Source organism: Ictalurus furcatus, chromosome 15, assembly GCF_023375685.1.
Source record: "Ictalurus furcatus strain D&B chromosome 15, Billie_1.0, whole genome shotgun sequence".
Classification (NCBI taxonomy): domain Eukaryota; kingdom Metazoa; phylum Chordata; class Actinopteri; order Siluriformes; family Ictaluridae; genus Ictalurus; species Ictalurus furcatus.
Window position 1 is genome coordinate 25,003,041 of NC_071269.1, and position 27,260 is coordinate 25,030,300.

A 27,260-nucleotide genomic window follows, 5' to 3' on the forward strand; every position below is an offset into this window, starting at 1 on the left:
CAGCTTGTGGGGAGTTCTGTGGATAATTATAAACACACACACACACACACACCGAGAGCTGTGAGCAGACGGTCACTTCACGTCAACACTGCTCTGCTGCACTGAGGCACATGGAGGTGAGAAAGCCCACACCCAGGAAGCGTGTCCGCTGTGAGAGCACAGGTGAGGACACCGAGGATTTGTGCATGATCGGAGTTCGCTTCGGCTTTGGTTTCAGGCTTCGATTTGAGTCGGACGCTTGGGAACGGGGAGGACGGGTCAGGACGGGTCACTCACAGGCCTCGGGTCTGCGGCGGTCGATTTACGATTTTCTCTTAGGGCTATACAACATGCAGCATTATTATTATTATTATTATTATTATTATTATTTTATTATTATTAACCATTACAATAAGTACCACCCTAACATTATCAATGACTCTTTCCTATTCATTAATAGTTATTAACTAATACGTTATTACCTAATACTTATTATTAGTTACATATTAATATTAACTAGTGTAATTAAATAATGCTTCTATTATTATTATTATTATTACACAATTTGACATATGAACAATATTAGTTTCATATTAATGAGCAAAATAAAATGATAATTTCCTAATGAGATTACCCTATTATTTATTATTCTCTTCTTTTTTCATCTTAAAACAATATTAATTTGTAATATTGACATAAAATAATACATTTCTTGCCCTATTATTAATGTAGTTTATTATTGTTAATAACCAATATTAGTACTATGCTAATATTAATGACTTTCTTATTTTGTTAATAATTTAGTTACTAATAAATGTTTACCTAATACTTATATTATTATTAATTATATATTATTACTATTAACTAGTTTAATTACATGATGCTACTGTAATTATTATTATATAATTTTATCATTACACAATTTATGACATGAGCAATATTAGTTTCATATTAATAAACAAAATAAAATTATAATGCCGTGATATTATTACCAAATTATTTATTTATTCTCTTCTTTTTTTCATCTTAAAACAATATTAAAATATTTAAATGAAAATAAAATTTTAAATATAAATTATATATATATATATATATATATATATATATATATATATATATATATATATATATATATATATATATGTATCTAATTAATGTCAGTTATTATTATTATTATTATTAAGGCATTAGTAGTAATAAAAAAACAACAGTAATAAAAATTATAATAATAATGTCCTGGTAATTAATTATTATAATTTACTAATAAATACTCGAGTTATTTCATGTTTAGTCATAAAATGTGTCTGATGTACAGTATATTTTATAAATAAAAAATAATACTAATACTAAACTCATCCTCAAATTATAAGCCTCGTCTGTAGGAAGCGTTAAAGGTTCTACGTAGAACCCTACTGCAGTGTTTTTCTATCAGAAAGGGTTCCAAGTAGAACATCTTTGGAATATAAATCCCTTTAATTATCCACTGAAGCCTTTAAGAATCCTTTTTTGTCTAATATTATACTACTATTACTAATCCGAATCGTAATATGATTTTCTAGGAGAGGGTTTTCTCAGAATTATGCGTTGTTCTCAATCTTCAGAAAAGACAGGAATGTTATTTAAAGGAATTTCACACGCTGTTGTATCCGCTGCTGTTGAGGCATTTTTGAAATCTTTTTGTGAATGAACACTCCGACTGGTTGAATAATAATAATAATAATAATAATAATCCTGGGATAGAGATGTGTTGTGGAGAGTGTAAGGAAACACGTCCTGTCTTACTGAGTGAGATATACATGAGATTCATGTTATATGACCCAGTGGGATAACGAAGATTACGCTCATGATCGTTAATCTGGTGTTCACAATGCCAGCGAAGTACTTTAGCTCTGTAATGACTTTCGTCGCCCTGAATGCTCATCACTCAGAGGTGCCAAGACCTCCGACACGCATTGCCAAGTTCCTGCAACTCGAGTGTCGATTTACAGAATCGTTCACTGTCTGGAGGGACATCAAGGGCATCGGGGAGAAGTAGAGGAGTCGCACATCCCCCCGGAACACTGAGCACTGGCTTATCTCCTGGTTTGATTAAATTACCTATAATCCCACTCACAATCTTCACTAACTGCAGCCAGTTTACCTTCGGCCTAATCTCTATCCCGCACATTCATTCCTCTTCAGTAAGCGCTTTATCCTGGTCAGGGATATCCGCCGTGGATCCGGAGCCCAGCCAGGGAACACTTGGTATGAGGTGGGAATACGCATTCTCTCGCTCGTTTACACCTGGGGTCTGTTTAGAGTCGCCAGTCACCGGCACGGTCACGTATTTGAGAGGTGGGAGGAAACCGGAGAGCCCGGTTCGTGTGAACATGTAAAACCCGAGCTCAGGATCGAACCGTGGGCCTGGTTCATTTCAACACATCTGTAACGTACAGTATTTTACTTCAATGAATATCTAATCTAAAAAAAATAATAAATCTCAGAAAAATAATGGGACTTTGAAAAACTACACATGAGACAGGCATGAGTGAAAGAGTTATTATATCTGTTCTTGTGGAGTAAGACAGTCGGGAAGTGGGCGTGGCCTTTTGAGGATTTAAAAAAAAATCTAATGATATAAGGTGATGATAGCCAAAATGTAAACAATCTACTGTTAAATTTATAAGCAAACAATGGTGATCAGTGATTGGACGTTGGGAAACAATGGTGATCCGTGATTGGACGTTGGGAAACAATGGTGATCAGTGATTGGACGTTGGGAAATAATTGTGATCAGTGATTGGACGTTGGGAAACAATGGTGATCAGTGACTGGACGTTGGGAATACTGGTGATCAGTGATTGGACGTTGGGAAACAATGGTGATCTGCGATTGGTTATTGAGAACCTCAGTGATTGGTGGATGGGAACAATGCTGATCAATGATTGGTTGTTGGCACCAAGGGTGATTCGTGATGGTTAGCGTTAAGTCTAGGCATACCATTAATTACCTGCATCAATAATTATATCAGTGGCTTATTCTCAGAAGGAGAGTAAGACAAACATATGTGTGTGTATGTGTGTCTAGGTGTGTGTGTGTGTGTGTGTGTGTGTGTGTGTGTAGTAAGGTAACGCAGTAAGGTAACCCAGATGAATCAGCTGACAGAGGAAGTCCAATCCTCAGACTTTAGCCTCTGCACACACACACACACACACACACACACATACACACACACAGATGCTATCTTCTGCCGGATAGATACCAGTACTTCTTTGTGACAAAGACAGACAAACACTGAAATGGCTCACCTGCAAAGACAGCTTTCCCAGAATCCCCTGGAGAAGATCTGGGAGCCGTGGATGAACAGTAAACTGAGCCGAAGGCGAGGGTGTAAGTGACATCAGAGCCACGTCTCTCTCATTCTCACATTCTCTCTCCCTCTCTTTCAACTGGACAATTTTTCAATTTAGCAGCTGTTTACTAACTTAAAAGGCAAGTCCTGCGCGCGCGCATGTGTGTGTGTGTGTGTGTGTGTGTGTGTGTGTGTGTGTGTGTTATCATGGTAGAATGTATCCTTAATAGATTATTAATATATAAAATGGTGTTAATCAGAGAACACGTACAGCTACACGATGTGCTTTTCACAGTGACCTCAGGGCCGTTAACCTCCGAGAGATACGAGTTCATGGTCCTTTTCCACAAACACACACACACACACACACACACACACACACACACACTCTGTCTCTCTCTCTCATAACACATTATCTACGGGAAGCTACATAAAGAATAAAACACTCCATTTTGTGCTGTGAGCGTGATGTAATGCGTGACGAGGTGGTGTGATGAAGCGGAGTTACTCTTACCATACCCAACTCTTTTATTCCTCTTATACAGAGATTTGCCAATGATGACCTTTTAAATTATTTACAGAACATGCCATACTTTCATTTTTTTATCTGTTTATAGTTACAATAAATTTTGTGGAGCATCCATGAAACAGGTTAGTTCCAGTCTATTCTCTTACGCGCCGTTGGAAACAAACAAACCAAAAAAAAAGCTTTTCATGTTACCAAGAAACCACAAAGTGGTTCTTAAACTCCGTGTTGAAATGTAAGTCAGAAAACGTACAGAAAAGTTACAGCTGACACTGGAGACTCCTTCCGCCGTTAACTAAACGCAACTCTGATAAAACCCGTTTTTCATCGTTAAATAACGAAACATCGATTAAATCCATTCATCATCAGCTTTAGATTAAGTGGTGCGTCGTAGGGCTTTGACGTTCGAGTCCGATATCAAGAAATTTTCTGTATTGTCTTGGTCCTGGAATTATTGCGATTTGTACTCGGATTTTTCCGAGTCTTGGGTATCGGTCTCGCTAAATATGGTCTCCACTGAGAGTTTGATAAATAATGTTCGTGTTTGACAAGAAGGAAATCCTTTTTTTTTTTTTTTCCAGAGAACAACCTAATTATTGGTACAATGCTCCAAAAAAAAAAGTCGGATTACACTCGTTCGCACTTTCATTTGAACTCGACCTTGACTTGACCTCGACCCCCTTAAGACTCGGTCTTGAGTCAATCTTGGTCTTGGACTTGTCTTGGACTTCAGCATTCCAGCGTCCGCTATACAAGTCCCTGATACTATAGAGAACTATTGTCAGAGCTGCTGTTGTTGAAACGTATTCAACACCTTCTGACCAATGAGATTAAAGAATTCATCAGCGCTGTGGTATTATAATCTAAATTAAGTCAGGGTTAGGGTTAGATGTGGGTAATATTTGCCACTTAATGGATAATTCTTCATTTAGGAAATCCTTTGAGCAGGTAACATAAATGCCTGAGATTTTCTTTGCTCGAATACCGACGTTGTCCTCGGCCGCCCCGCACTCCCCACGCTCTAATTTCATACAGCTGATGGGTTCATGTTTTTTCTTTCTTTTTTTTAAATCTTACTGTCGTGTTCTAGCGTCTGTGCCGCAGTTCACAAACTCACCCACTATGATCGTGATGGTCGGTCTGCCTGCCAGAGGAAAAACCTACATCTCCAAAAAGCTAACACGCTACCTCAACTGGATCGGCGTTCCCACGAAAGGTAAATGATGAAAACGATTTGTATAGCATGAGTTGAAACGTGGATTACGCTGCTATAAATTCACCCCTAAAATACAAAGATTAAACTATAATGGAAATTTAAAAAATACATCAACCCAACAAATTCATTACTACTATTAATAATGTTTATTTGGGGCAGGGGGGGCTTGACAGTTATGGCTTTGTGTTACTGATCGGAAGGTCGGGGGTTCAAACCCCAGCACTGCCAAGCTGCCACTGTTGGGCCCTTGAGCAAGGCCCTTAACCCTCTCTACTCCAGGGGGCGCTGTATCATAGCTGACCCTGTGCTCTGACCTCGACTTCCTGACATGCTGGGGTATGCGAAGAACAAAGACTTTCACCCTGCTGTAATGTATATCTGACCAATAAAGACTCGTTATTTATCAGTCCCTCGAGGATTACGCGACTTTGCGATCGCAGGAATGAACGCAAACTCGAACAAACGCTACGATATTCGGAGGAGCTTGCTATTTTTTTTTCGAAATAACCGCAGGATTTCCACAGATTTTGGCTGAGACACATCATGTGACGTCATCACGACGCGCATTCAGTCGAAGATGAACATGAGTCCAGCTAAAATATCTCATTTACCAATGACCATCACTGCGAAAGACCATCCAGAACAATTTCATGCGGTTGCAAGTTAAGTAGTTTTCCAGAAAAAAAAAAAAAACTCCACAAGTTGCAAAATCGAGCGTTTTTTTTGGCCACAGCAATAAAAAACCGCCGCAATATTCTGTACAGACTGGTTATAGCAAGACTAATGACTTTGATCAGCACCGTGTCCGTAATCGATCTCCCCCCTTTCCTCTAACAGTGTTCAATGTTGGACAGTACCGCAGGGAAGCCGTTCAGTCCTACAAGAGCTTTGAGTTTTTCCGTCCAGACAACGAAGAGGCCATGAAGATTCGCAAGTAAGCGACACACCCAACTTTTCTCACTGCTTATGTAACGACCCCTGCTGAATTTTGTTAGCCGTTTTCTTCCGAATTCAATCTTGGTCGATTCCCATCCACCATCCGGCTATCCGCCGTCTTCCGCATACTTCACCTCACGGACGCGCACGATTGGCTCGTGCTGCTGTGATCGATCGGGGAGACAGAGTATGCCCCGCCCACACAGACAGCACAGAAAATTTTGCTCTCTAGCACCACGGACAGCGACCTTGCTGAATTTTACGCGTGACCTGATCTAGGGTTCGGTCGTAACAGTGTTAATATTATAATCTCCTCAGGTCTAGATAGACGTAATCATGTTCAAGATATATTTACTCGCTAGAATGTTGTTGTTTTTAGCGCTGTACGGAATGTACCGTGGGAGGTTATGTGTGTGAGGTGGTGGTGGTGGTGTAGCTGGGTGTGTTTTTGTGTTCAGAGCTTGTGCACTTGCTGCCCTAAACGACGTAGGTGCCTACTTCAGTCTGGAGCAGGGCCAAGTCGGGGTGAGTTTTTTTTTTAACTTTACCTCTTACTACAAAATAAAATCAAACAACCAAGACGTGTTTGGTGTATGAAGCGTGCGTCTTTACTTTCGCACTGGTGCTACGACGCTAATCAAAAGAAGCATATAGTCTCCAGTTTAGCATACCTTTAGCTTCTTGCGCAGCTGGCTTTTAAACGGCACTCTTTTTGCCTGCAGGTTTTTGACGCCACAAACACAACTCGTGAGAGGAGGGAGGTCATTCTGTCGTTCGCCAAAGAGAACGGCTACAAGGTCTTTACAAAAACCCGAACACGATCGCTTCTTCTTCGACACTCAGATATAACTAACTGGCGAAGTCGAGTTACGGTTAACACCTCCATGGTGGTTATTTTCCAACAGCATAAAGTGTTTTATTCCTTTTACCCAGCAGTGATTTAATCAATAATGACAAATTTCTTATTCATCAAAGAACAAAGCATCATACTTTTTTTTCTTTTTCGGAGTATAGTTACGTGTAACGTCACTGAGAAACCGCAAAACATGAACCGATCCGTCCTGAAGAACTCGGACGGTTACAAAGCGCTGACACTGGAGACTCCTTCCGCAAATGTCTCCACAGGACGCTTATACGTTTTTATACGTCTTAAACAGCAGCATGATTGATTTTTTAAATTTTTTTTCTCTCTTTAATTCTATTTATTATCAGACCGTTTTGTTCTCTTCCAGGTGGCGCTAGAAATTCTGGCTCACACAGAAACATGATTTCTAGATAGAATAATTCACTCCTCTTCTGTAGATGATTCAAATGACTGTACGTAGGCTTGTGTTAACACATCGCTACGTTTAAATCTGATTCCGATTCTCTTTAAACGCGAATGAAACCATTTAAATCTAGTATGGTCATTTTGGAGAAAAAAAAAAAAAATGGTTGTCTCTTTTAGGTGTTTTTCGTGGAGTCCGTGTGTGATGATCCTGAGATCATCGCGGAAAATATCAAGGTAAAGAAATTCAGTGGAGAAAAAGATGACACTCTTTCCAATATTACACTACACCCAATATTATTAACGTGCTCTCCAAGCGTTCTGCCAAAAAAAAAAGAGAAATTTCTCGGAAAATCAACCGTATATTGGGAAAAAAAAACATGAAAATGCATCATGTAAATACATAGATATTAAAACTTGAACGGAAACATTATAAAGATATCCTGGAAACTATGCCGTTCAATCGTGCCAAAAGTAATAATCCACAAACTATAACTATTAAGTATAGATAGAGGAATGTCAATTAAGCGCACTCGTTAGCATATTAAACCACGCCCACATGTACCTGGTTCTGTACTAGTGAGTTCATCTAGTGCTTAAGCAGCATTTTATCCCATTTCTATATTTTACTCCAGATATGCTGTAGAAGTAGACAACCGTTACCTCACATTTTAGTCATGATCTAGTCAAATTTGTAAGAAAAATAGTGTTAAAAATGGGGATTATTTTGATTTGTGTATGTCTTCCCTGCAGCAAGTGAAGCTCAGCAGCCCCGACTACGTCGGCTGTGATAAAGAGGAAGCCGTGAAAGATTTTTTAAAGAGAATCGAGTGCTATAAGATCACTTACGTCCCTCTGGATGACGACAAAGACAGGTGAGATATTTGATAAGAGAAACGGCTTCGCGACTAAAGCGCTGCTGGATTCTCTAATCTGATTGGTCAGTAAAAATAAAATGAATTAAGGAGCTGGATCAGAAAATGTTTAGAATATTTTACATTGAGTTGTGTAAAAAAAAAGGGGTGCACGGTGGCTTAGTGGTTAGCACGTTCGCCTCACACCTCCAGGGTCGGGGGTTCGGTTCCCACTGTGGCTCTGTGTGTGAGGAGTTTGCATGTTCTCCCCGTGCTCCTCCGGGTACTCCGGTTTCCTCCCCCAGTCCAAAGACATGCATGGTAGGCTGATTGGCATAGTGTATGAATGGGTGTGTGAGTGTGTATCTGATTGTGCCCTGTGATGGATTGGCATCACACCACCCGAGCCGGTGGTGACGGTGGTGAGGAAAAACTCCCTGAGATGATACGAGGAAGAAACCTTGAGAGCAACCGGACTCAGAAGGGAACCCGTAATCATCTGGGGAACGACGGATAGTGTGAGAGTAAAAAAAAGTTCATGATGGTGTTTATATGAAGTCTGTGTGTTGAACTAGTCCACTGTTCACTAAAGGAGACCCGAGTGTAAAACTGTACGTGGTAATTGAAGTCCCGAGGCCATCGCAGCAACCACAGCGAGAACGTCCATGTAGAACTGATGTCCAAAACCATTTCCATGGTACTTCAAGCTTCACCGTCCTCAGCAATCTCCAGGCTGCACCGCTTGGGGTCATCCTCAGTGGCAGAATGTAGCCTCCAGTTGATGAGAACTCCATCCAGATGTAGGGCATCAGGATGGATCAGGCATTTCTGGAAAGCAGAAAGGGTCAGGATCACTGGCGTCTCATCATCTCACCAGGCTCATGAAACTTCTCCTTCTCCTCTTCTCTGCAAACAAACTCTGTCTCTTTCAAAATCTGTCTATTCACCTACTTACACAATAACACTAAAAGTACGTACTCTTTTTGTGAAGAAAATGTACATACTTTTGAGTGCCTCGCAAAAGAGTATGCAAATACTGGGACATACTATCTACTTAACCAGACTAATGTAAACTTAACTAGCGATTTCTACTGGAAATAGTAGACCATCCAGATACCTTTGGGATACTCATTTCAACATACTACGATTTGGGACACACAAATTCTAATCTCAGATACTATTTAGGACGGATAGTAGGCGAATTGGGACAGAGCATGTGTATTCTCAGAGTACAGCCTGCAGAATTTACAGCCTAAAAACTATCTGCATTTTGAAAACACCCGCGTTACCGTACCGTATGTTAGCACGTGACTTGCAAGCCTGATGAAGCGCAAACTTGTGAAGTTTGTGAACTAGGCTAAGCTCAATATGTTTAAAAAAAAAAAAAGAGAGAGCGAGATAAATTATTTGTTACATATCGGTCTTATTCAAACAGCGTAGCGGTAGAGGTGGGCGTGGTTAAATGACGTTGGTTTTTGAGTGAGAGTTTGATACGTTGCTACGTGAGGTACAGTATGAGTTCCACGTGTGTAACATCGGCTATGTTTCCATCCATATATTTCGGCGAAATATTAGCATATCGCATAAAACCTTTTGCGAATAAAGCACCGTTTCCATCCCGTGTGTTCAAGAGAACAAAATCGTCACTTCCGGGGGAAACTGCCCGATCTCACTGTCCGCCATTTTTACTTTTCTGAACCAATTATCCAATCGCATGATTTGTTAAGGCGAAGTCACATGACTTTTTTGACGCTCATCGAGTGTCCTTCTTATCGAATAAAAATTATCCAGCGCAATTATGCGCATTTTAGAGATTTTATTCGCATCTAGTGTTTAAATTCCAGCTTTTTTTTTTTTAATGCGATATCCCAAAATTCATACAAATAAGTGAATGGAAACAAAGCTTATGAGCTCTCTTTCTCTCTCTCTCTCGCTCTCTCTCGCTCTCTCTCGTTCTCATACAGAAACCTGTCCTACATAAAGATTTTTAACGTAGGAAGCAGGTATTTGGTGAATCGTGTTCAGGATCACATCCAGAGCCGGATCGTTTATTACCTGATGAATATTCACGTTACGCCGCGCACCATCTACCTGTGCCGGCACGGAGAGAGCGAGCTCAACTTGCTCGGCCGCATCGGCGGGGATTCGGGTCTCTCACCGCGTGGAAATAAGGTTTTTATCTTTTATATTTACGATACTATTATATACCTGTGTAAGGAGTAAAACTCGACAGGGCATGCTGTTATACGAAAGTGGTGTGATGAAGCGGAGTGGAGTTACTGTTACCACCCTAAAGTTGATTATTTTCCTATAACAGCAAATGTTTTATTCCTCTTCTACGACACCGATTTGACAACGATCACATTTTTTTATTTATTAAAGAGCAATATTATAGTTACGTTTACTCTCGTGAGACATCCACGAAGCAATTCTGTCCCTGTTGTAGCTTACGTTATAGCAGCTATAAAGAGTCATATAAATAAACAGCTACAAACAGCTTTACTGTTACAAAGCACTGAAACTGGAGACTCCTTCCATGAATGTTTACATAAACATCTCCTTACTCAACAACAATTCTGTTTATTATTAACGTTAAATTATGTCAGGATCCATGTTACAAGTCAAGCGCATGAGTTGTTACTATAGAAACGATAATGTTTATATAGAGGGATCTTGTATGCTATGCTAGGTTTTGTTCTTCACTAATCCCTTAAAGCATGCGGAGTTGCATTTTAAATGAGCTATATTGAGGTAGTGTTTAAACACAGGAAGTGTTTTCTCTCTCAGTTTGCGGAGGCTCTGGGTAAGTACATCAGGAGTCAGTGTATCTTGGACCTGAAGATTTGGACGAGTCACATGAAGAGGACGATCCAGACTGCCGAGGGAGTCGGGGTTCCGTACGAACAGTGGAAAGCTCTCAATGAGATCGACGCAGTGAGTACTGACCGAGACGACGTTCAGAAACGTTCAGAGGGATTTAAATGTTTTTTTTTTTTTTTTTTTTAGCATAGAGGCACCCTAAAGTGCATATTTTCTCACACATAGGAGCACCTAGAGGGCACGTCATCATATTTTTCTCGCCTATAGGGCAGTGTATCATGTATTCTCCACTGGAGAGGGAACTCCATCATGTTTCCTTACGTTTAGATGAACTCTATAGGACACTACATCGCATATTCTCCTCGGGAAGAGCACACTAGAGTGGACTTTGTCATGTTAGGGCACTGCATCATGTATTCTACACTGGACAGGCACCCATTAAGGCACTTCATCATGTTTCCTTACATGTAGGGGAACCCTACAGGACACTACATCATGCATTCTCCACTAGAAATGCACCCTGGAGTGCATGTTGTCATATTTTCTTGCTTATATGGCACTGTATCTCATTCATTCCATTGGAAGGGCACCCTAGAGGGAACTCTGTCATATTTTTCTCGCCTACAGGGCACTGCATCATGTATTCTCTACTGGAAGGGCACCCTTGATGGCACTTCATCATGCTTCCTTACATGTAGGGGAATCCTATAGGACACTACATAACATATTCTCCACTGGAAGGGCACCCTAGAGGGAAATTTGTCATATTTTTCTTGGCTATTGGGCACTCCATCATGTATCCTCCACTGGGAGGGCACCCTTAATGGCACTTCATCATGCTTCCTTACATGTAGGGGAACCCTATAGGACACTACATCACATATTCTCCACTAAAAGTGTACTCTGGATGGCACTTTGTCAAATTTTCTCACATATATGGCACTATAACTTGTTTACTCCACTCGAAGAGCACCCTTGAAGGTACTTTGTCACATTTTCTTGCCTATAGGGCACTGCATCTCTGTTACTCCGTTAGAACGGCTCCCTAGAGGGCACTTCATGATGCTTCGTTCCATGTAGGGGAATAGTATAGGACACTGCATCAGGCATCCTCCACCGGAAGGGCACCCTAGAGGGCACTTTGTCATATTTTTCTCACCAATAGGGCACAGCATCTCATTTCCCACACTGGAAGGGCACCCATTAGGGTATTTTTTTTTTTTCATCATGTTCCCTCACATGTTAAGGGAAACCTATAGGACACTGCATCATGTATTCTTCACTGAAAGGGCACCCTAGAGGGCACTTCATCATGTTTTCTTGCACATAATATCACCCCAGTGGACATTTCATCATTTTTTTTTTTCCATTTGAAGGGCAGCCATTAGGGCATCATAATTTTCTCCACTACAGCATGGCACATTATCACATTTGATCTACCAAAGGGGCACGTAGAGGGACCTTCTGCGGTGTATTTTCAACCATGGGGGCACCTGCTCATTGAATCCACCAGTGTCTAAATGTCACTGCCAATAATTCACTAAATATCTGAAATTTTTTGGAAATTGTGTGCCAATTTCCTGACACACACTGTGTGTGTGTGTGTGTGGGCGTGTGCGTGTACGTGTAGGGTGTGTGTGAGGAGATGACGTATGAAGAGATTCAGGACAACTTTCCCGAAGAGTTTGCACTGAGAGACCAAGACAAATATCGCTACCGTTACCCAAAGGGCGAGGTAATTACCTACTTCTAATTTTTATATTTAAATATATATTTTTAAATATTGAAAAAAAAAAAATGTACATAAAGAAGAATTACTTAAAGTTAAGGCCCAGTCACATCTTCTACTATTAAAATAAGTAAATATATAAATATATAATAATATATTACCTAAGCAGTGACAGAAAATATATTTCACTTGAAATTTTACTACAGTAACACGGCTAATATGTTAGTACTGATAGCATAGTTAGTTAACTGAATTTGTTCGACAGTTCCTAGCTAACATTATTTAGGTTGCAAATTAAAATGGGCATATAACATTCACATCATGAGAAACAGTATATTATTGGCACACAATGTACTGTATATTTGCTATATTACATTACTACAGTAATATAGCTCATGTAATTAATACCATATTTACCTAAATGAAATTCACTGAGATAAGATTAGCTAGCTAGCAAACTGAAATGAGCATAACCATATAGCACATACAACAGCAACGGACTTTTATATGTTTTTATACACTAGTCTACATAGCCGAATAACTAGAGATTACTGAAAGAGTAGCTTACACGTTCTTATCTCTTGATCAGTAATTATCAGATAACATTAACTAGCTCGTAAACCAAGGAGCATAACTACTAGACACATCTGAAAGATTAGCTTACACACTCTTAACATGAGCTAATTAGCATACCAATTAGCATAACCATACACCATTAGTACCTTTTAATAATAATAATAATAATAATAATAATAATAATAATAATAACAACAGCATTTAGCTAGTAAAAGGTTTTAACGTTATAGCTAAACACTTATAGAAAAGATTAGCGTTCACATCTAGCTAACGTTAGCTAACTAGCAAACCAAGGAGCACAAACATATATTAGCACATTCATACTTAAATAAAAACATTAAAAATGTAGCTAGTGAAAGTTTTTTAACGTTAATTAAAAGAATAACTTACACACCATTATGGCTTGATCTGTAACTGTCAGCTAACAATAGCTCATGCTAATTGTTTGCTAGCTAGCTTGAAAATGTTACGGCTTAAAACCTTTACAGATACAAACGAGGATTTATTTTCCGTCTCTCGTCCTCCTTGTGCTAGTCGTATGAGGATTTGGTTCACAGACTGGAGCCCGTGATCATGGAGCTGGAGCGTCAGAAGAACGTTCTGGTCATCTGTCACCAGGCCGTCATGCGCTGTCTGCTCGCTTATTTCCTGGACAAAAGTGCAGGTGAATATAATGCTTCAAAGCTCCAGGGGGTCTGTATGAAATATTTGAAAGACTGCTTTTTATTTATAATTTTTTTTTCAGGCTTTTTCAAATATCTGGGTCAGCATACACAGCAGGCCATTACAGGCAAACAGTGACTCAGAGCACTGGCAAACTAGGTCAGAAATGGCTAGACCTAGAAAACTAGGTCACAGAAAGAAAAGACAGACGTAACAGAAACCATGGTAGCGTTCAGATTTGCTGCTGATGCATCGTATTAGCTCATGTGTTCGAGAAGAGTGCTTATTAGCGTTCAGTTTAACATGTAAAGACTGTCAGTAAACCTTGTGGTGATAACTATCTATTGAAAAAGCTAGCTTGCACTGCAGCAGTGGTCTTGTCATTGAGTATGTTAGCGAAACATACATTGCTAGCTAGCTTGCTAATACCACCATAAACAAAGATATTGAATATAGCTAGCTGGCTAGTGTTAGACTGAAGGGTTGTCATTTAAGTAACTAAATATAAATGTCTAGATAACTAGCTAACTTGGGTGTCGTTTGCTATCGTTCTATAAAATAAAGTATTATAATTGCACTTAAGGAGCTTTTCTGGAAACGTCCTGTTATGTTAGCTTATGTTATCCATATACAAAGCATTAGCAGTGATGATTATGTATGTGACTTAACATTTCTCATGGAAATCCTATCCGGTCAGCTCATCGATTTGAGCAGTGACGATTATTAACGTCTATGCATGATGTTAATAATAAAAAAATATTAAAAAACTCATAAATTCAGTTGTAGTTAGCTGGTTATCAGTAAAGATTGCATAAATCCTGGCAGGTTATCTAGTGATAGCTAGCTGGCTAACCAAAATCCGTGAAAATAACAACTTCTATCTTGAAGAGTTCCTTATGGAGTTATAAACACACCCATTTTTCTCTTAAGGACACACCCACTCCTAGCTGCTCTCATTTCCATATATGGACTAAAGGTCTACATTTGAAAGAGGTCATTTCCTTAACGACGACAACTAGGGGACCTCGAATAACTCAGGGTGAAGTTAGCATTGTTAGCTTTCTATTTGACTGGCTAAAAAATATAAACATATGGCTAAATGTAAGGAATAATCCGGGTCCTGAAGAAGTCAGAAAACTTCAAGTTAAGTTTTACCTGTGGCTGTAACAAAGTGCTGACACTAGAGACTCCTTCCAGAAATGTTAAATAAACAAACACAGGAAATGTCTTAAAAACAGTCTCTTTGTAAGCTGTTACTATAGAAACAATAAAGTATTAGAAGTATTTGTAGCTGTGCTACTGTCAGACCGTCTGACCAATCAGAATCGAGAATTCAACACTGCTGTGAGAACTTCGCACCTTATCTCATGACACAATCATGAAAGCTGACATATATTCACAGTGCATTATGGGTAATACACATATAATTGATTTTATGCATTCTAGCATTATGAACGTTTTCCTAAAATGGCTTACGTTCCATAATAAGCGGGAAATGGGTGGGGCTTGAGAACTTGAGCCGAGGAAAGCGAGAAGTAAATAAAGTGATTCTATACGATTAATGTTTATGGATTTCACGGTTTCTTCTCCTCTTCTTTAGAGGAGCTGCCGTATTTAAAATGTCCTCTGCATACAGTACTGAAGCTCACGCCTGTAGCTTACGGTAAGTCTCATTAATCATTATATTTACTTTTATTTCATTGTGTAGAAGTTCGGAGGGGCCGAGACGTGTTTGCTGTTTTGAGTGTCGATTTTTTTTTTATTTTCACAGGAGCTATGATGCTAATGTAGAGGAAAGCTAAGGGAAGCTACAACATGTGTTTTTTTGCTCTGTGACGTTGTTTGGTCCATGTTTAAAGATAACATAATGTGTCACTGAACATCTCTTCAAAGCCGTTTAAGAAGGCATGACTGTGGCATGTTTACACATCCAGATTAAACTTCAGTGCTAAGCTGGCAGCTAGCTACACGCTTTTTGTTAACAAGAAAACTAAACCATTTGTGACGTTAGCTTGCTATTAAATTAGCTAGCTAGCATTGCAACAAGGGTTTGTCATTGTAGTACATTAGCCAGGCCTAATTATTTTTTTTTAGCTAGCTAGCTAATACCAGTATAAAAATGTACAGAATGTAGCTAGCTGGCTAGTGTTACAGTGAGCGCTTGTTATAGGAATAAACAGATAAATACCTAGCTCATGCTATAAAATATAGGTGCTGAAAAAGGGTCTGACAGGTTTACTGAAAATATCCCCTCACGTTAGCTTTTAATAGCTGCCTGCCTAGCTTCAGCAGTAAATATTCGGCTAATATTTAGGAATATGACATGAAAGTTCTCACAGAAATCCTGTCAGTTCAGCTCAGATTAGCTAACGTTTGAAGTAAAGGTTATTAGCATATATGTATGAATGAATGGCTCTCAGAGATTCTGCTGTAGCATCACGACACTCGAGGCACGAATTGTTTTGCTCAAAACGATCTCACGCAGTCCTGCTCTATCTCTCGTCCCACCGCTGTCTCTCTCTCCATCCTCAGGCTGTAAAGTCGAGTCGGTTTTCCTGAAAGTCGATGCAGTGAACACACACCGAGACAGGCCTGTGGTGAGTTCACTACTGCTTATAAACGCATATCCAAAAATGGCCAGCAAACCCACAGAGCTCAGGAGACACAGACGATTATTAAAGTGTCGCTAATCTGTTAAATCCTCATCACACTTGTTATTGCATAATCATCTGTGAGTTTTTATGAAACGGAATGATCTGCTGTTCAGCACTCATGCAGAGAAAACGGCCACAAAGATTATTTTTTAAAAAACCATGAATGATTATAATAACCATATTTACTAACTATAAGAACTATAGATAACTATATTAAACATTTTAGCACTTTTTGTCATTGTGATTGGGATTGAGAAGTACAGCTCAGCTAATTAACCAGCTGTAACAAGCTGGGGCATGTGGGCAGAGCTTGCAATCATGCAGATCATTGATTGGTCAAAGGCAAAGGTCACAGAATCGGCTTCTGTGTAGTGACCGCCAAACGTTCTCTCTTTTCTAAGCTCCATTTTAGCTCCATTTTTAGAGAAATTGTCACAATTTTAATGTATCTGTTGTGCTTTTAGTGATTTTCTCACAGTAATGCTTTATTGTTGCTGATTTAGCTTGATTTTACACATCTTACGCATGATCCATGTAACATTTTCAACCCAAATGGTTCCCATGATTCCCAGAACTATCTTAAAATAAAATAAAAAATACTGTATTTTTAAAAATACAGTGTCGCTTTTCCGGTGTAGCAAATTAACCAGAGGATGTGGGCGGAGCTTGAATTAGTGTAGCTTGGACATAACTGAGCTAGTGTAGAGTCATTGTTGATTGGTCACAAAGTTGTCCCGAATGAAGGGCGCTATATATAGTCCTCCAGTAATATTGGCACCCTTGGTGGTAAATATGAGCAAAGAAGGCTGTGAAAAATTGTCTTTACTGTTTAACCTTTTGATCTTTTATTTTAAAAAATTCATAAAAATATTCTGCTCTCATGGATACCAAAAAACCCCACAGATTTATCAAAAAAATATATATTTGTTAAATATAGCACCCCTATGAACTAAATTTTTTAACACACTTGGGTGAATAGGAACAAGAAATTGTTCAACCATGACTTCCTGTTTCACAGGGGTATAAATATGAGGTAACACATAGGCCAAGTTCCCTTAGTCATTCATAACAATGGGTAAGAGCGAGGAATGTAGCTGTGATGTGCGGCAAAAGGTTGTTGAGCTTCACACGATGGGAAGTGTCTATAAGAAAATAGCACAAGCATTGAAAATGCCCATTTCACCATCAGGGCAATAATTAAGAAGTTCCAGTCCACTGGAAATGTTATGAATCGACCTGGAATTGGACGTGTGTCTATATCGTCTCAACGCACTGTGAAGAGGACGGTTCGAGTGGATAAGAAATCTCCAAGGATCACAGCTGGAGAATTAGAGAAGTTAGTCGTGTCTTGGGGTCAGAAAGTCTCCAGAACTACAATCTGAAGTCACCTACATCACCACAAGGTGTTTGGAAGGGGTTCAAGAAAAAAGCCTCTACTCTCATCCAAAAACAAACTCGAGCGTCTTCAGTTTGCCAGACACTACTGGAACTTCAAATGGGATCGGGTTCTATCGTCAGATGAAACCAAAATAGAGCTTTTTAGTAATAAACACCAGAGGTGGTTTTGGTGCACACAGAGAGGTAGCCATATGGAAAAGTACCTCATGGCCACGGTTAAATACGGAGGTGGATCTTTAATGTTTTGGGGCTGTTTTTCTGCCAGAGGACCTGGACATTTTGTTAGGATACATGGCATCATGGACTCTATCAAATATCAACAGATATTAAATGAAAACCTGACTGCCTCTGCCAGAAAGCTTCAAACGGGCCGTGGTTGGATCTTCCAGCAGGATGATGATCCAAAACATCATCAAAATCAACACAAAAATGTTTTACTGACCACAAAATCAAGGTCCTGCCATGACCATCCCAGTCCCCTGACCTGAACCCCATAGAAAACCTGTGGGGTGAACTGAAGAGGAGAGTCCACCAGTGTGGACCTCGAAATGTGAAGGATCTGGAGAGATTCTGTACGGAGGAACGCTCTCAGATCCCTCGCCATGTATTCTCCAACCTCATCAGGCGTTATAGGAGAAGACTCAGAGCTGTTATCTTGGCAGAGGGAGCTAGCACAAAGCATTGACTAAAAGGGTGCCAATAACTGTTGCACACCTATATTTAACAAAGATATATATTTTTTTATAAACCTGTGTTTTGTTTGCAATTGTTTGATATCCATGACAGCAGAGTATTTTTGTGAATTTAAAAAAAAAAAAAAAAAATCAAAAGTTTAAACAATAAAGTCAATTTTTCACAGCCTTCTTTGCTCATATTTACCAAGGGTGCCAATATTAGTGGAGGACTAATATATATATAGTGGTGCATGAAATTTGCGACCCCTTATATAGCTGCATAAATGATTATTTATTTATTGAGGAAAATTATCCAATATTACATATCTGTGAGCAGCAAAAGTAAGTGAACCTTTAGGTTATTATGGGTTTAATTTGAAGGTGAAATTAGAGTCAGGTGTTTTAAATCAATGGGACGACAATCAGGTGCGAGTGAGCGCTCTGTTTTATTTAAAAAAAACAGGGATCTATTATAGTCTGATCTTCACAACACATGTCTGTGGAAGAACAAAGGAGGACCTCAGAAAAAGAGTTGTTGAAGCTCATCCGGCTGGAAAATGTGAGAAAACCATCTCTAAAGAGTTTGGACTCCACCAATCCACAGTCAGACAGATTGTGCACAGCTGAAGCGAGAAGTTCATGTGAGGAAACCCACCAACATCCCAGAGATAAAGCTGTTCTGTACTGAGGAACGGGTTAAACGTCCTCCGAGCCGATGCGCAGGACGGATCAACAGTTACCCCAAACGTTTAGTTGCAGTTATTACTGCACAAGGACGTCACACCAGACACTGACAGCAAAGCTTCACATACTTTTGCCCCTCACAGATATGTAATATTGGATCATTTCCCTCAATAAATATGACCAAGTGTAATATTTTTGTCTCATTTATTATATATTTTATGCATTATTTTAGATAAATAATGTATTGTGTGTTATGATTAATTACAAAAGGACAAAAAAACTCACGTTACCTGTTATGTAAAAATCATTTTAAAATAGTTTGGTGAACAAGCTACAGAAAATTACCCGTAACCCCAAATGTACTGCTAATCAGCCAAGACATGTTTTGTGCCTAAAGCTGCTTCTTTAATTTTGACTGTATCTATGAAGCTATTACAGCTAATACACAGTAAAAGCCTCTGTCAGCTAATGTTAATTAGCTTTGTAGCGCTGTTATAAAACTAACTGAGCCAACCACGTATTAAACCATGGTTTAATATAAAAGGTTCCCAAGTTTATTATATATTTAAAACCGATGCTGCTAGGGTTTTATTATATATATTACATTTGTTACAGTTTTTTTTGTATTACTATTTTACAATTTATTTAAAACTTCCCTCTTCAGCAGAGTGACGAAGCTGAGCGCAGTCACACTCCACCATACCGTCACACTCGTGTTCAGCCCATGGCTAGTCCCGCCCCGACCAAGGCCCCGTGCCTACCAGAGCTCGAACTCTCCGAGCTTAGCTTACAGGTATCACAATCAGATACAGATGAGACCGATTCGAGTTAATCAGCAATGATTAACACCCTCTAACGAGCAGCAAGCGCATGACCAAAATCTAACACTGACTACGTTTACACGGACAGCAGTAATGTAATTATGGACCTTATTCTGAATAAGACGATATTCTGATTAAGGTGTTTACATGAGTCGCTTTTAGAATACTCCTTTCATGTTCCTGTTTTACGTGTTATAGAACATAGATTGATTGACGGTACACGTCATTACGTCCCCACGTCGCGCCGTCCGACGTTCCTCCAGGATTTCACGTATCGACATACAGTTGGTCTTCGTTATGGGACCGTATACAGTTTTGAGTGTTTCATTTTTAATTTTACGAAAGCTTCGAGTGCGGTTCATTATTTGTCGTGCTGTACGTGCTAATAGACGACTGCTTGAAGCCGTGGGCTGCGTCCCAAACCGCGTACTTACCGTATATATAGTAGCTTAAATACATGTGTATAGTAGGTAACTATGCGGTTTGGGACGCAGCCGTGCTCTCTTGTTCACCGTCAAACGGTTGAGCGCTGCCGTGTGTGTACGTGTCCTGTCTCACAATGGGGTGAAAACTCCCACACGACGTTAACAGTGTGATTAAGCTGTGTACATGTCTGTAACGCACGTCGATAATGCGACTAAAACAGGAATACTCCACACGTCTTAATTCCATTTCGAGTATCACTTTAGCTGGATTCATGTCATCAATAATCGCTGTTTACATGCTAGTTTCTTAATCAGAGTATCGTGTTAATCGGGTTAATATCAGATTATCGTTGTCCATGTAAACGTACTGACTGATAACAACATGGCTACAGTTTGTAAATACTAATCCTGGACTTAATAAAACTCCGAAGATGGATTTGGGTGCTTGGACCCCGTAATTGCTTCTCATACATGCATTTATTAATATCAGGTCTAACATTATATATATATCACATAAAAATACATAGTTATTGCATGAAACAGGCCTAATTATAGACAGTCATGTTTACTTTTATTTATTTTTTTTAACAAAAAAAAATGCAAAAACTTTACATAAACTGTCAGGGCAGGATATAAAAAAATAAAATTCGAAAGAATAGGATGTGCTGGATCACGTGCTATTTTATAAGCTGTCGGATAGCGAGTGTGTAAGCCATATTGTTGCGCAATATACTCGACTTGTATTAGATTTATTTCAGTGCTTGCCATCTTCTCGTTCTTATATCATTGTATAAACTTTTTTTTTTTTTAATTGTCTCAACAAAAATGTGGCAATCTCAGATATATTTACCTACACACAGGTGGATTTAATATTCTAAATGGGGAGCCAAGGAAATCAGCACAGGGACTTGCAATACCTGATTCTGAATATGTGCAAATTTCCCCGTGTAAATAATCAACAACGAATTCATACGAACGCTAATAAATGATGGAACAGAGACTAAAATATAGAGAGACTGCTGAATGTTCTGGAAATTACCGTAATTATTTCCCAGTTTTATTCAACATTGTCAAACATTTTACAAGCCTTGGGCATGTTTCTGCAAAGCTGAACGTGATGTGATGTGATGTGATGTGATGTTGCAGAACGTCAGCGTGGACCGAGATGATGAGGACGCTCTCCTGACGGTTCCTGAACACATCTAAATGCAAGAAGAATAAACTGAGTATTGTTAAAGCAGGATTAAATTCAGTGATTCAGGGGTGATCAGTTAGCTCTGGCCGCTTTTGAGGGCTTCATCACAGTGAAATACCTTTTCCTCAGTTTTAAAGAGGACTGGATTTACAGGGTGAGGAAACAGTTGGTCTGATCTTCTTGAGTAGTATTTAACAGGGTGAAATACTGGAACTGATTTTCTAGGATGTCGTTCCTAGTTTTTTTTTATATATACTGGCTCATAGGAGTGGGCGATATGATAAAAATATCATATCACGATACCTGATATGCTCGATATAATATGTGATATGCATCACGATATTTAAGTTTGTTCACAGACTACTGGGAAAAAAACAGTGTTGCATGTAAAAAAAAAAAAAAAGAAAGAAAGAAAAACTTATTTTCTTGATACTTTTATTTAAAATTTACAAAAATAAATCAATAAATTAATTTAATACATTTGTTATTCAAATATATATATATATAAAACAATTTATTTAAATGATTATAATAATTATAATAAATTCTAATAATTCAATTATATTTCTAGATGTTATTAAAAGTACAAATATTTTTACAATTAAAAAAAAAATCAGCAATACATTTTAACATGTTTAGTTTATCTTCAGATCATTTTTTAAAATATCAGTGATATCATGACATGATTTTTTTTAAAGAAGTGTATTGTGCCTTAATTGATCAGCGACACTGACTACATCGCTATATTGTTATGTTATACATTATATATAATGTGTTGTATTATATTGTCTTATATTACCCAACCCTACTGACTCAAAATGACAGAATACTTTTTCTTACCTCAACTTGTCAGTCTCTTGAATTTGTGACGCGCCTCAGAATGACCAGCAGAGGGAGCTAAAGCGCCGTGATAAAGAAACCTGTGCTGAACTGAATGGAACTTTAATAAACTTTCAATGAATTGAATAAACTTTATGGCTGCAAGTAGTTCTGGGAACACACACACACACACACACACACACACACACACACACACACACACACACAATATATGCAATTATATATTGGACCTGACCATTTTCTTTGTTATATGGCATGTCTTTTCTGAGAATATGAAGTGTGTAGAAAAATATGTGTCAGGAAACATTACTCACCATTTTATACTTCCTGTGTGTGTGTCATTGTCTGTAATTTTTACAATTCCAGTGCCATATACAGTAAATTACTTTTCATGGCTGAATAAACAAGCTAAATTAATCAAAAACAGTTCTAATCTGAACATCTGTGACCAAAATCTCCATATGCATAACTTATGTATATGCATATTTATGCATTTTTGCTAGGCTAATAACAGTTCTATCCATCTATCTATCTCCCTTATGTTTTTGTATATTTTAGCATATACATTTTAAGTAATTAACGGTTAAGTATGTTTAAAAATCACTAAAAGTTTTGTCTAATGCAAAAAAAAAAATATCCAAAATTTTAATTGGGTAACCAGGCATCATATTTTTCCTGGACAAGAACTATTTATTTATTTTTTTTTTAATATTTTTGCTTCCTACTCAGACCTAGTCACTAGGTGTCGCTACGAGTTCTTGTCCAGTTTTAGCTGTAAGTAAATTCCTCCCAAACATGCAATAGCCAAGTATGTTTTAATATAATGTTTTATTAAAAAGAATAATAAATCATAGATCAATGTATTTAAATTAATGGCAGAATATCCACTGTGGTGAAATATGTAAGTTCAACAAACAGTAAATAGCCAAATATGTTTTAATAAAAAAATTTTAGCTACATATTTTTCACCTAGTACAATTTACAACCTCGTCTTAGCTAGGGAATTTTCAGCTAAGTGTGTTCTACTTAAATTTTACCCTAGCATGTTTTACTTTATTTTGTTTGTTTTTTCAACATTTCTAGTAGCTAGGTGTTTATTCTCTCAAAAAGATTTGTTCTTACTAGTTGCGTGTCCAGTTTTAGCTACAACTACCTTTTTAGGTAAATATGTTTTAACCAAGTATGTAAGTATGTTATAAAGTGTTTTAGCTACATTCCTGTCACCAAAAACATTCAACTACGTATTTTACTACCTAGCTTTGCATGTCTGTTGTTTAAGGTGAGCACGTTTTAGTTAAGTAGTTTTCAAATAAACATGTCGTTCCTAGATTTTACCTCAGCATGTTTTAGATTTCCAAGTTGCTAAGTGCACTGATTTTTTTTTTTTTTATTAAATCATGTATCAATGTATTTAAATTAAGGGCAGAATATCCACTGTAGTGAAATATGTCAGTTCAACAAACAGTAAATAGCCCAGTGTGTTTTAATAAAAAATTTTTAGCTACATATTTTTCACCTAGTACAATTTAGCTAGGTATGTTAGCATGTTTTTAGCTAGTGAATTTTCAGCTAAGTATGTTCTACTTAAATTTTACCCTAGTATATTTGAACTTTTTTGCTTTTTTTTTCTTCAACATTTATAGTCGCTAGGTGTTTGTTGAGCTTACAATATAGTAAAATATGTAAGTTCAACAAACAGTAAGTAGGTAAATAATGGCGGGTTGATGTCAAACTCATTCGATAGAAATATGTACAATTAAAAACTTTATTTATTGTAGTAACATGGACACTATCTCAATTATTATCCATGTATAAAAGCTGTGTACGGCCATAATCACTTTTTAGAGTATGTTTACGCCCTCAGAAACAGTTCTCGTCCAACGAGTTCTTGTCCAGTTTTATCCTTAAGTACATTTCATCTAAATATGTTTTAGCCAGGTATGTTTTAAAATGTTTAAGGAAATAAAGTGGACTTCATATAGAAATGAAAGATTCGTTACTTTGGAGGAACGTATCGTCGTGGTCGACCACCCGGACGTTTTCTTTTTTGTAAACCAAATTCTCTTCATCCTAATATTTTCATAGGCAGGCAGTGGAATGTAAATAAAAATGGGTGAAATGTGTCTACGGGTCAGAACCTAAGAGACGGGAACAAACAGGAACGTGGCGACCTTTTCACAGGAAGTCGACTGTTTTAGGGCGCCATGTTGCACTGATTCAGCAATGAGAGCCTGTCAGAAGTGTATACATTCTCTAAGTCTGTCTCATTGAGCAAGTGTCTCCCTCCCACACACACACACACACACACACACACACACACACACACACTTGCTCTCACACACACACTCAGCACTGAGGCCAACTGCCTGCCAGTATTTTTATAATCTTCATCCTCTCTGACCTGTTGCTCCTCTGCTGGCGCCAGCGGTCTCAGACACACACACACACACACACACACTGACCTGCCCCTAGGGTAGTTAATTGAGACCAGCTGTTGCAAGGTGCCACCACTCTCCCCCACACACACTGCTGCACTTGCCTTTTTGGCAGATTGCTCACTTCAACACCCCTAAAGGTTCCTGTGTGTCAATCCTCATCGATCCCCGTGATTAACTGATTAGCTTAATTATTTACCTCTCTCCATTCCTTTATCTCTCTACTCCTTTGTTTTACTTCAGAGACAGACTCATCAACCGCAGCTCATCTTTTTTTATTCACTCTGTATTTTAATCTGCCTTTTTATCTCACTTCTTTTCTCTCTTTGTACTTCACTCTATCCTTTATCTCTTATCTTGTCTTTGTACTGTAATCTGTTAGAGTTGCTCTGTAAGACACTAGCATGCTTAGCTAAAAAAAACCACACAATTGTTGGGGTTTTTTTTTTTTTTTTTTTTTTTTTGCTAATCGTGTTCATAAAGCACAATAAAAACATACCAAAAGCAAGCTTTGTAGTGTAAAAATATACTTAAAAAGTCAAAAACATGCCTGAAGAATGCCCAGGTAACACATACTTAGCTAAAATGTATGTTGGTAAAAAATAAATAAAAAAAATGTAAAAAATTCTGCACTAAAATGGAAAACATACCTTAAAACAAGCTTAAGTTAAATTGTACTTATCGTTAAACTATAATTATCTAAAAGTTACTTGTACATAGTAACAATGTACGTAGCTAAATATACTTAAATAGTTCACGTAATTTGAAATATACTTAAAGCTTAATAAAAACATATTTAACTATAATGTACTTTGATTAAAAAGACTTACCTAAAACATGTATATTTAATGCACTTAGCTAGAAAGAATTCGTAACTAAAATCAAAAACGTACCTGAAACAAGTTTAGTTAAACTGTACTTATCTAAACCGTAATTGTAAAAAGTACAGTATTAACTAAAGCATAGATTGCTGAAATGTATTAATTCAACATTTGAAATATATTTGCATAAAACATGCATAGAAAAAATACTCACATTGATCATAAAAGATACTTAGTAAAAAAAAAAAAACATATTTCACTAAGAATATTCTTAAAAACATACTAAAACATAACCAATATGAGCCCGGTACTTTTAGTTAGACAAAAACATACATAGACAAAGCATACTTGGGTAAAATGTACTTAGACATAGCTAAAATGTAAATTGGTGAAACATTCTTGAAAAACTCTTATCTAAAATAGAAGCAATACTTAACACAGGCGTAGATTTTAACACGTACCTAGCTATACCATAACAAACTAAAATATATTAGCTAACTAAAACATATTTGGCTAAAATGTGCTTAGTTAAACCATACTTAATTATTACATAATTGTCTAAACGGTACTTAGATAAGATGTAGCGAAAACATACTTAGTTAAAAATAGCTTGTACATAGTAACAACGTACGTACTGTCGCTAAAACGTACTGAGACGTAAGTAAGTACGTACGTAAGTAAAACATATTTAAACATATTTAGTACTTTGATAAAACATGCTTACTTAAAGCATATTTATTTAGCAGACTTAGCTAGAAACTAAAATAAAAAAACATGCCTAAATCAAGTTTAGTTAAACTGTACTGAGCTACACCATAATTTTGAAAAAGTACAGTGTTACAGATAGCTAAAATGTATTAGTTCTACATATAAAACATACCTAAATAAAACACACAGAAAAAAAACACTTACCTAAAACAGAAAAATATATATTTCGCTAAGAATATTCTTAAAAACATACTAAACATACCCAAAAAGACTTAAGACTTAAGACATTTGCATACGGTTAGATTTTACTAAGACAAAAACATACTTCGACAAAGTATACTTAGGTAAAATGTTTTATCTAAAGTAGAAACAATACTGAAGCAAGCTTAGGTTTTAAAATGTGCTTCATTATATCATAATAAACTAAAAGGTACTTAGCTAAAACATATTTAGCTAAAATATGCTTAGTTAAAGCATACTTATCTACAAAAGTGCTTAACTAAAACTTACCTAAAACATACTGAGCTAAACCTACTTAGATTAATGTAGCGATCTGAAATGTACTTAGCTAAAACACATTTAGCTAAAATGTAGTTAAAACATACGAATCGTATTAATAAAAACACGAATCCATAAGCTAATAATATACTTATTTAGAACACACTTTGCTAAAACATGTATTACTTACTTACTTACTTACTTAGCTAA

At 37.6% G+C, this 27,260-nt stretch overlaps 1 protein-coding gene across 14 annotated transcripts; it reads left to right on the top strand.

Moving 5' to 3' along the window:
• The first annotated feature begins 70 nt into the window (after positions 1 to 70).
• On the top strand, positions 71 to 23,039 carry LOC128619128 (6-phosphofructo-2-kinase/fructose-2,6-bisphosphatase). 14 transcript variants are annotated; one of them, XM_053643055.1, is made up of 15 exons: positions 71 to 162; positions 4,927 to 5,052; positions 5,890 to 5,986; positions 6,447 to 6,513; positions 6,711 to 6,875; positions 7,436 to 7,492; positions 8,009 to 8,130; positions 10,074 to 10,281; positions 10,897 to 11,043; positions 12,560 to 12,664; positions 13,769 to 13,898; positions 15,498 to 15,560; positions 16,430 to 16,494; positions 19,972 to 20,100; positions 21,700 to 22,165. In XM_053643055.1, the coding sequence occupies exons 1-15, from the start codon at positions 111 to 113 to the stop codon at positions 21,757 to 21,759; spliced, it is 1,593 nt and encodes a 530-aa protein (XP_053499030.1). In that variant the 5' UTR covers positions 71 to 110; the 3' UTR covers positions 21,760 to 22,165. The 14 variants fall into 14 exon arrangements, 11 of the variants coding, with proteins under 11 accessions (XP_053499030.1, XP_053499037.1, XP_053499029.1 ...); XM_053643054.1 differs by lacking the exon at positions 71 to 162 and adding an exon at positions 3,168 to 3,348; XM_053643058.1 differs by lacking the exon at positions 71 to 162 and adding an exon at positions 3,169 to 3,348 and having other exon boundaries at positions 6,711 to 6,785.
• Positions 23,040 to 27,260: the final 4,221 nt, after the last annotated feature.

Bases quoted from the DNA above. Each gene is read 5' to 3' on its own strand.
- LOC128619128 (XM_053643052.1), top strand. From the start codon at position 4,794: ATGCCTGAGATTTTCTTTGCTCGAATACCGACGTTGTCCTCGGCCGCC. The intron at 5,987-6,446 runs GTAAGCGACACA...TTTTGTGTTCAG, and splicing joins GAGGCCATGAAGATTCGCAA to AGCTTGTGCACTTGCTGCCC. The intron at 12,665-13,768 runs GTAATTACCTAC...TCCTTGTGCTAG, and splicing joins ACCGTTACCCAAAGGGCGAG to TCGTATGAGGATTTGGTTCA.